The sequence below is a fragment of the Sinocyclocheilus rhinocerous genome, unplaced genomic scaffold, assembly GCF_001515625.1.
Source record: "Sinocyclocheilus rhinocerous isolate Xijiao unplaced genomic scaffold, SAMN03320098_v1.1 scaffold148, whole genome shotgun sequence".
NCBI lineage: Eukaryota > Metazoa > Chordata > Actinopteri > Cypriniformes > Cyprinidae > Sinocyclocheilus > Sinocyclocheilus rhinocerous.
In genome coordinates this window covers 1964447-1973060 of record NW_015653472.1, presented here as the reverse complement: position 1 = coordinate 1973060, position 8614 = coordinate 1964447, and the positions used below count along the sequence as shown (strand labels likewise).

At 38.6% G+C, this 8614-nt stretch overlaps 1 protein-coding gene across 1 annotated transcript in view; it reads left to right on the top strand.

Moving 5' to 3' along the window:
• Positions 1 to 8614, top strand: part of lrp1ab (low density lipoprotein receptor-related protein 1Ab) — a 126047-nt gene that overhangs the window by 115221 nt on the left and 2212 nt on the right. The window contains exons 71-89 of the mRNA XM_016522513.1: positions 1659 to 1791; positions 1927 to 2049; positions 2215 to 2337; positions 2430 to 2561; positions 2916 to 3053; positions 3152 to 3271; positions 3360 to 3646; positions 3728 to 3906; positions 4017 to 4123; positions 4228 to 4347; positions 4478 to 4654; positions 4762 to 4902; positions 5201 to 5365; positions 5464 to 5625; positions 5790 to 5958; positions 6109 to 6210; positions 6586 to 6656; positions 6776 to 6869; positions 8149 to 8293. Coding sequence (XP_016377999.1) covers positions 1659 to 1791; positions 1927 to 2049; positions 2215 to 2337; positions 2430 to 2561; positions 2916 to 3053; positions 3152 to 3271; positions 3360 to 3646; positions 3728 to 3906; positions 4017 to 4123; positions 4228 to 4347; positions 4478 to 4654; positions 4762 to 4902; positions 5201 to 5365; positions 5464 to 5625; positions 5790 to 5958; positions 6109 to 6210; positions 6586 to 6656; positions 6776 to 6869; positions 8149 to 8293 — 2688 coding nt within the window. The remainder of the gene's footprint in view (positions 1 to 1658; positions 1792 to 1926; positions 2050 to 2214; positions 2338 to 2429; positions 2562 to 2915; positions 3054 to 3151; positions 3272 to 3359; positions 3647 to 3727; positions 3907 to 4016; positions 4124 to 4227; positions 4348 to 4477; positions 4655 to 4761; positions 4903 to 5200; positions 5366 to 5463; positions 5626 to 5789; positions 5959 to 6108; positions 6211 to 6585; positions 6657 to 6775; positions 6870 to 8148; positions 8294 to 8614) is intronic.

The window sequence follows — 8614 nt, the reverse complement described above, 5'->3', positions numbered from 1 at the left end:
TAATTTTGTTCAGTTTATATATATATATATATATATATATATATATATATAATTTCTTTACAAAGGTAAGCATTTCAAAGGAATAGTTCACACAAAAATGAAAATTAGCTGAAAATGTACACACCCTCAGGCCATCCAAGATATAAATGAGTTTGTTTCTTCATCAGAACAGATTTAGAGAAATTTACATTTTACATCACATTGCTCACCAGTGGATTGTCTTCAGGGAATGGGTGCCGTCAGAATGAGAGTGCAAACAGCTGAATCCATATTTAAGACATTTGTAACTTCAAACCATTGCTTCCAGCTAAAATGCGAGCTAAGAAATGAAGAGTTTGGTTCCAAAACGCGATAAACGCCATAAAAAAAAAAAATGAGTTTCCGCCAAAATCAGTATTGTATCTGGTCAGTATTGAAAAGTCCATTTTTAATTTTTACGCAAAATGCGATATCCGCCGAGTTATTCTGTCATGTTTTCTCCCTTTTTTTCCAAACCGCGACAAACTTTATTTATTTATTTATTTTTTATTAGGATTAGCAACAAGTATACAAAAATATACAACCCTAGTAACAACAAAATCACAAACCAAAAAGAAAAAAAAAAAACAACAACAAACATACAAGGGCTGCACGATAAATCACATGTGATTGTCATGCGCATCTCGTCAGTAAAGCCGGTTCTGTGAATACTAAATCTCCATCACATGCTTTCAGATGGAGCGGCATTTAGATCACTGCTATATCGCGTTCATAATCACATTCGATTATGACCGTGATATTGCGTAGTTTGTCAGTGTAAGTGTTTTTATTAATGCCATTAATGTTTTTGTTAATACAGCGTAGACTATAGCACTAGTCAACTAAATGAATGTAACATGGCAAAGATTAATGCACTTTTGGAAGTTGAATGTAAGGGAAGTGTCATTTTGGAATTTCTGTGGTTTAATGTGATATTGTTGTTAATGTATGTTCATGATGAAATTTTCTTTTAGTGTTGTAATTAATTTATATTTATATAAATTTTTATATTTATATATATACTAAATAGATGACTAAATAAACAAGATGACCTGTTGAATTCATTTTGGGAGCGATGACTGATTGAATGTATTTTTAGTACAGTGCCTGTATATAAGATTAGTATTGACCAAGTTCAGAGGCTGTCATATGTGGATCAACTTACTATGTTGTGTATTTTCAACAGTTTCAATATGAAAAATAACTTTTATATTGATTCAATGGATTTATTGCATTAAAAAAAAAAAAAAAACGTGTCATGGATATATTGCATTTTGGGGAAAAATAATAACATTTTATAATAAATCTTTGAAAATCAAAATCTGGATTTGAATTTTTAATGTTATTATAACCTAAAGATGCTATGTGAAAGTTTGAAACAGAAAATAGTGGTTTTCATCTTGCCACTTTCTTGGTAAAGAAAACACATTTTTACTAAAATTAATCCAAATGGATTTATAGTGTTTTGGAACCAAACTCTTCAAATATAAATATAGTTTGGGTTTCTTTAACTGGTTGATTTTTGTGGTTACTGCATCCAGTAGGTCCATTTATGACACTTTATTATAATATAATATAAAATATTTAATATTAAATAATTTTAATAATTATATTAAATAATATATTGTTGTGTCTCTTAGCATGGCTGTGATCTGAAGTGTGAGGAGGATCAATTCCAGTGTAAGAACGGCCACTGTATCCCACTTCGCTGGCGCTGTGACGCTGATGCTGACTGCATTGATGGCAGTGATGAAGAGAGTTGTGACATTTCTGGTGAGTATGCATGTTTGCTTCTTTCTGAAATTGCCTTTTATATATATATATATATGTGTGTGTGTGTGTGTGTGTCAGGTGTCCTTCAATCTCATGTATCTCACGTTCCCTCTTTTGTCTTCCCCTTTCTCTCAGTGGCGCGGCACTGCCCCCATGATGAGTTCCAGTGTAATAACACTCTGTGTAAGCCACTGTCCTGGAAGTGTGATGGAGAGGATGACTGTGGAGATAACTCTGATGAGAACCCTGAGGAATGCAGTAAGAACTCACACACACAACTGAATTGTAATAAAAATGATCACTGCATTTGCACCCTGACAAATATTTACAATACATTTGCAGTTTTTTGTTGGTGATAAATAGAAAAATAACATGAATACATGGTAAGCTCAGACTGTAAACTCTTTCCTTTCTGTAATTCAGGAAACTTCCAGTGCCCACCCACTAGAAATTTCCGTTGTCAGAATAATCGTGTATGTCTCTGGAGTGGCAAGCGCTGTGATGGTGTGGACAACTGCGGAGACAATTCAGATGAGGCCAACTGTGGTGAGTCTTCTGCTCTGACATGCCTCAATGATTTTATATCAGACTCAAGGAGTGTTTTCATGACCTGTGCGACATGGTTCATGTTTATATAGGAGACCACACATCCACATGCGATAAAGACCAGTTCAAGTGCAGCAGTGGCAAATGCATCACTGCCAACCTGAGGTGCAACTTCTTTAATGACTGTGAAGATTACGGGTCAGATGAGATTGGCTGCAAGACAGGTAAGGTGCTGCCACCTTATGGTACAGCGTCGTGCAGGAACCCCACGATCATTGAAAACTATATAAAGGAATTGTAGTTACAAAATTATTTCTAGACAATGTCATGAAAAGTAATTAGCGAAATCCTAAAATGTAATGAAAAATCAAAAAAAAAAATTCAACTGCAATAAAACTACAACTGCAATTTTCCAGTATTTTAATCAACACATTTCACCATCAATTTTTAATAGCTTGTCATAATGCCAGTGTCAATCTTTGTGGATCAAATCTGCTTTGAATTTATAGTTTGGTATTTAGAAAGGCTTCTTAAATCCTGATTGAATTGACTTCATGTGTCTGTCTGGGTGTTTGCAGACACCATGCTGAATGACTGTAAGAGTAACAAATCTCTATGTGGAGATGGCGATGAGGCTCACTGCATTTCCAACGGCACAGACACGTTCTGTTCCTGCAAACAGGGTTTCCAGAGCGTTGGACACAACACCTGTGAAGGTACATGGTCTGCCATCTTAAAAAGGATGTCATTGAAGGTTATCGCCAACTGCAACATGCAGATCAACATTTGGTAAATTGTTGTGTTGGCTCTTTAGATAAGAATGAGTGCAAGCAGTTCGGCATATGCTCTCACATGTGTAACAACACCAAGGGCTCCTACAAGTGCAGCTGCCACAAATACTTCACCAGGATTAACAACACATGCAAGGCTGACAGTATGTGCTGATTTTATTCTTTAAAAGTTTCCCTGAAGAGTTGTCCGACGGAATCACCTATCAAAAACTTTTTTTTGTCCATCTGCAGGTCAGAACATTAGTAAACAGGTCCTCTACATTGCGGATGATAACGAGATCCGGAGTCTAAATCTTGATATGCGCAAATGGGTTTATGAGCAGGCATTCCAGGGCGACGTCAACGTGCGCATCGATGCCATGGACTTACACGTCAAAACCAACCGCATTTTCTGGACCAATTGGCACACGTCTGGCATTTCCTGCTTCCAGCTGCCCTCTCCATCCTCACCATCAGGTCCTACGTCCAACTCTCACCGCAACACGAGGCAAAGCGAGGGCAGCATCACCAACCTTGATGTAAGTCAAGACATTCAGTGTTCAATATTCAACTTTATGCTTTGCGATAACTTTTCTGAATTTTCCCTGTCTCCTCTTCAGATTCCAGGTTTGAAGATGCCACGTGGAATCGCGGTAGACTGGGTGGCTGGTAATCTCTATTGGACCGATTCGGGACGTGATGTGATCGAGGTTGCTCAGATATCAGGCCAGCACAGGAAGACGCTGATTTCTGGCATGATTGATGAGCCTTATGCCATTGTAGTGGATCCTCAGAGAGGGTAAGAAACATCATGTTCTTATACTGTTTGTATACTGTATATTTCATTAATGCAGTTGCTTCAAATAGATTATTTCATTGATATTAATTTATTTTTGTTTCATATTTCAGAACCATGTACTGGACTGACTGGGGGAATCATCCAAAGATTGAGACGGCAGCCATGGATGGGACTCTCAGACAAACCCTGGTCCATGAGAACATCCAGTGGCCTACAGGTCTTACCAGCACAATGCTGATTTTAAGCATCTATATCCAAGAAATAAGTTCACTGTATTAAAATTAAATCCATGTGTTAATACATACATCTTCTCTAAAACAGGTCTTGCAGTGGACTACTTCAATGAGCGTCTGTACTGGGCAGATGTCAAGCTCTCTATGATCGGCAGTGTGCGTCTTGATGGCTCTGACCCTGTTGTGGCTGTGTCCAACATCAAAAACAGTTCAGTAACACTGTTATGCTCTGGTGTTAAAGCTCATGCATGACTGTATCAGCTAAAATGTATATTCAGCTATAAAATAATATACACTACCTTTCAAGGAATTAATCAGCTTCTCCCTCTTTCTTACAGATCTCCTCCACCCCTTCAGCATTGATATCTTTGAGGATTACATTTATGGTGTTACCTACACCAATAAATTTGTCTTCCGGGTTAACAAGTTTGGCAAAGGTCAGGCAGAGAATCTGACCACTGGCATCAACCACGCCACTGACATAGTCCTATATCACCGCTACAAACAGCCTGAGAGTGAGTGTCTGTGTGAAAGTGTGTGTGGTTTGGACACATTTTTTAGGGTCTGATTGCGAATGTGAGTGTCTTTTACTGCAATCTAATCAGTGTATTTTTTTTTACAGTGACTAACCCATGTGATAAGAAGAAGTGTGAATGGTTGTGTCTACTCAGTCCCAGTGGGCCAGTGTGCACATGCCCTAACGACCACATCCCTGACAACGGTACCTGTACGGAGGTGCCGCCAGCGACCCAGTCCCCATCCAGTAAGACCCTCCAGTCTGCTACTGCTTTAACACTAGTCCTAATTCATTTTATACCACAGCCAGAGCAATGCCGAAGCCACTTGTTACACTGGAATATAGAATAACCATTTTACTGATCACACCAGTTACTCAGAATTCATTGTAAATATTGTGTATAAACTGTTTTTGAGCTTGACTGAATGCATTTATGAAAAAAAAAAAATTCTGATACTTCATGAGAATAAATACATTTCTCATGCATTTCTTAAAACTTAAAATGTTCATCCAGATGGTCATCTTTAACATTTTTTTCTTTTAGCTCCTACATGTAATGTTCAGTGCCAGAATGGCGGCAGCTGTTTCCTCAATGCATGGAACCAGCCCAAATGTCGCTGCCCCACCAGTTACAGTGGAGAACGCTGTGAAATCAACCAGTGCAGAGACTACTGTCAGAACGGAGGAACCTGTTCCCCGTCACGCACAGGTACACACACTCACAGACACATTGTGCCATCGTGGCCAGGGCTTTGCACATTTATCTCTATAGGTACATCAGCAACACTTTCTGTTTCCTCTCTTCAGGTGCTCCTACCTGCCGCTGTCAGACTGGCTTCACTGGCCCCAAATGTAACCTGCACGTTTGCAACAACTACTGCCATAATGGGGGCAACTGCACTGTCAACCAGGGCAACCAGCCAACCTGTCGTTGTCCAAAGGGCTTCCTGGGTGACCAGTGCCAGTACAGTGAGTTTAACTACTTGTCACCCTAAACAGAGGATTCAGTCATTTATAAAATCGAATGTCCTAATGTTTTTTTTTATTAGCTGTTTGCATACAAACAAAAGTCTTACTAATAAATGAAACATACATTATAAAGTCGAATAAGTACCTGAAATCAATCTGTGCAGGTCAGTGTGAGGACTTCTGTAAGAATGGAGGTACTTGTATGGAGACGATGAACGGCACTAAGCAGTGCCAGTGTTCTGACTTGTACTTTGGTCCTCAATGTGAACTGAGCAAGTGTGAATACTGTGGCATGGGCAAGTGTGAAGTGCTACGCAGCGGGATAACATGCAAGTATGTACCAGCATATTCGACTCACTGGGCTTTCAGTCTTCCAGCATTAAGCCTTAGCTTGTTTGAAATAATGAGTTGTATAAATATGGATTTGAATCAGTTGTGTACTGTTTATGTGGGTGCTATGATAATTTATGTTCTTCTGTGTAGATGCGCTAATAACATCCAGCGGCCCACCTGCTACACCTGTGATGACTTCTGCATTGAGGGCCAGTGCTCTGTAGACCCTCATACTATGCTGCCACAGTGCAGGTAAAGTGGACAGAGCTGTATAAAAGAAATTGCTTTTACGTTCTTGCAAATGTTTTGTTGGTAAAATGTAAAAAGAAAAAACACCAATAGATAAAATCCACATAAAAAGGAAAATTAGACTGCAAATAGAATAAAGAAAATGGAAAACAAAGGTAGGCCTAGTACTGAACCTTGTGGTACCCCAGATAAAAGATAATCTACCTGAATGTCCTGAGTTCTGTACTTGAGATAGCTGACAAACCTGTCTAGCATGATCTTAAAAACCTATATTAACAAGATTCTCTGTTAGAATTGCAGTGACAATAGAATAGCCAAGTTTGAACTAAACACTGTAAGGATTGCCAGTGATGTAAAGTGTGTGTGTGTGTTATGTAGGTGTCACACGGACAGGTCAGGTTTCCGCTGTGAGCTCAATGTCGCCCCTGTTAAAAACTCAGACTCTGGAAGTAAGTGCCAGCATTTCTTTACATCTCTCTCAGATTCATATTCAGTTTGATAAGGTAAGGTGTGCCTGTCGCTATGAAAAAATCTGGGCAATAATAATGCATGTTTCTTCTTTGTGTAGATACTCCATCAGTGGTCATCCCAGTGATGTTACTGCTATTACTTGCACTGTTAGTGGTTGGTGCCATCTTGTGGTACAAGAAGAGAATGCGTGGGTAAGTACATACAGTATAGCAATTTCAGTGTGTACAGAGGAACTCAGAGACACTCCAGGACTATAGCCAAACTTATTTTGTGTATTGATCAAAAAAAAAAATCCTGTAATCTCCCTCATTTTACTGTAGAGCAGGGGTCTTTTACTTTTTCAGTTCAAGGGCCTTAGTTTTGGTAATTGATTTAATATAATAATTATATGATTATATATTATACTATAATTATTTGTTTGGCTGAAGAAAATATTTGTACATAATTATTTTGTATGATGTGTATGATTATATATTTTAAATTTTTAAATATTAGTTTGGTTAAAGAAAATATTTTACATGTAATTATTCTTGTATATAATTGTTTATTATTTTATCATTGTAATTCTGTATTGATTACATGTATTGAATACATATTTTTTTCTACAATTTTAGTCTAAGCTCATACAATAATTAGCAGACCCCTTTCAGTACCCTGTTGAAGACCCCTGCTTTAGAACATTAATTCCTCTACATTCCTCTTTAATTTAACACTAAACTCAATTTCCAGCTCTCTCACTTTCTCTCTCTCTGTGGTTAAACTGCATCTTTCCGTCTCTCAGGTCTGTGAGGCGGGGCAAGCCCAGCTCCAGATGTTCGCGGTAACTCTGACTCTATAACAGCAGGGTCCCATCCTAGTCCATCCTCTCCTCTCTTCCTCCCCCATCATCATACTCTACCTCTCTTTCTCCCTGCTTCTCCTGCCTGATCCTGTGCTGTTACTGTGGTATTCCTGTGGTTTTTACCAGTTTCAACACAGGGATCTATTGACGACAGCTAAAATAGATCAACTGTTTGGTGCAAGACGCAGCACTGGGCTGCGTCCTGTCCCTCTCACTCCTCCTCGCGCCATGCTGTAGACGTGTGTCCGTTTATATATGTCCGTGAGAGCAGTGTTGCTGTGCTTGAAGTGTTTGGCTCCTCATTGACCGTAGTGGACCATGTCTTGTGGAAATCCAGCTTTCTCTAAGACCCTGCAGAGTTGCTCACTCTGGCTGGCTCCTCCTGAAAGCACATGGATGGTTCCTCAAAGTGTCATGGCTTCTTGCACATGTGTCTATATGGCAGGAGAGACCCTGGTGGATGTAGCTGTGTCTCTATGTTTGTGAGTTGCTTGGAGATAGGCTACTTTGTGTGTGTGTGTGTGTGTGTGTGTGAGAGTAACTTCCTGTGCCTTGGCTCGGCCTGCAGAGGTGTGTTGCGAAGAAGCTTGGACAAAGATGTAACTGCTCACTGGTGTTTGTGTCCACAGCGCCAAGGGATTCCAACACCAGAGGATGACCAACGGAGCCATGAACGTTGAGATTGGCAACCCGGCGTACAAGATTTACGAAGGAGAGCCTGACGATGACGCAGGGGAGCTGCTGGACTCTGACTTCACTTTGGATCCAGATAAGGTGACACCTTAATGTTATTCTCCAACCCCCTGGTAGGGGTCTTAAGTACTAGATTTTTGTCATTTTGATTTTTAGAATATTATTTATTATAATTTTGTATTTTAAATTGTGTATTTTGTAATTATTAGTTTCAGCTGAAATGTTCTTTGTGCTAAAATTTTTAATATTAAAGTATAAAATATTTTTATGTTTTAGATAATATATGAAATGTTTTATCTAAAATATTTTAATATAATATCTTTATAGTTTATAATTATTTTCTAATATCATTAAAATCAAAATGACAACATTATACAATAATTATATTTTATATTTTAAATA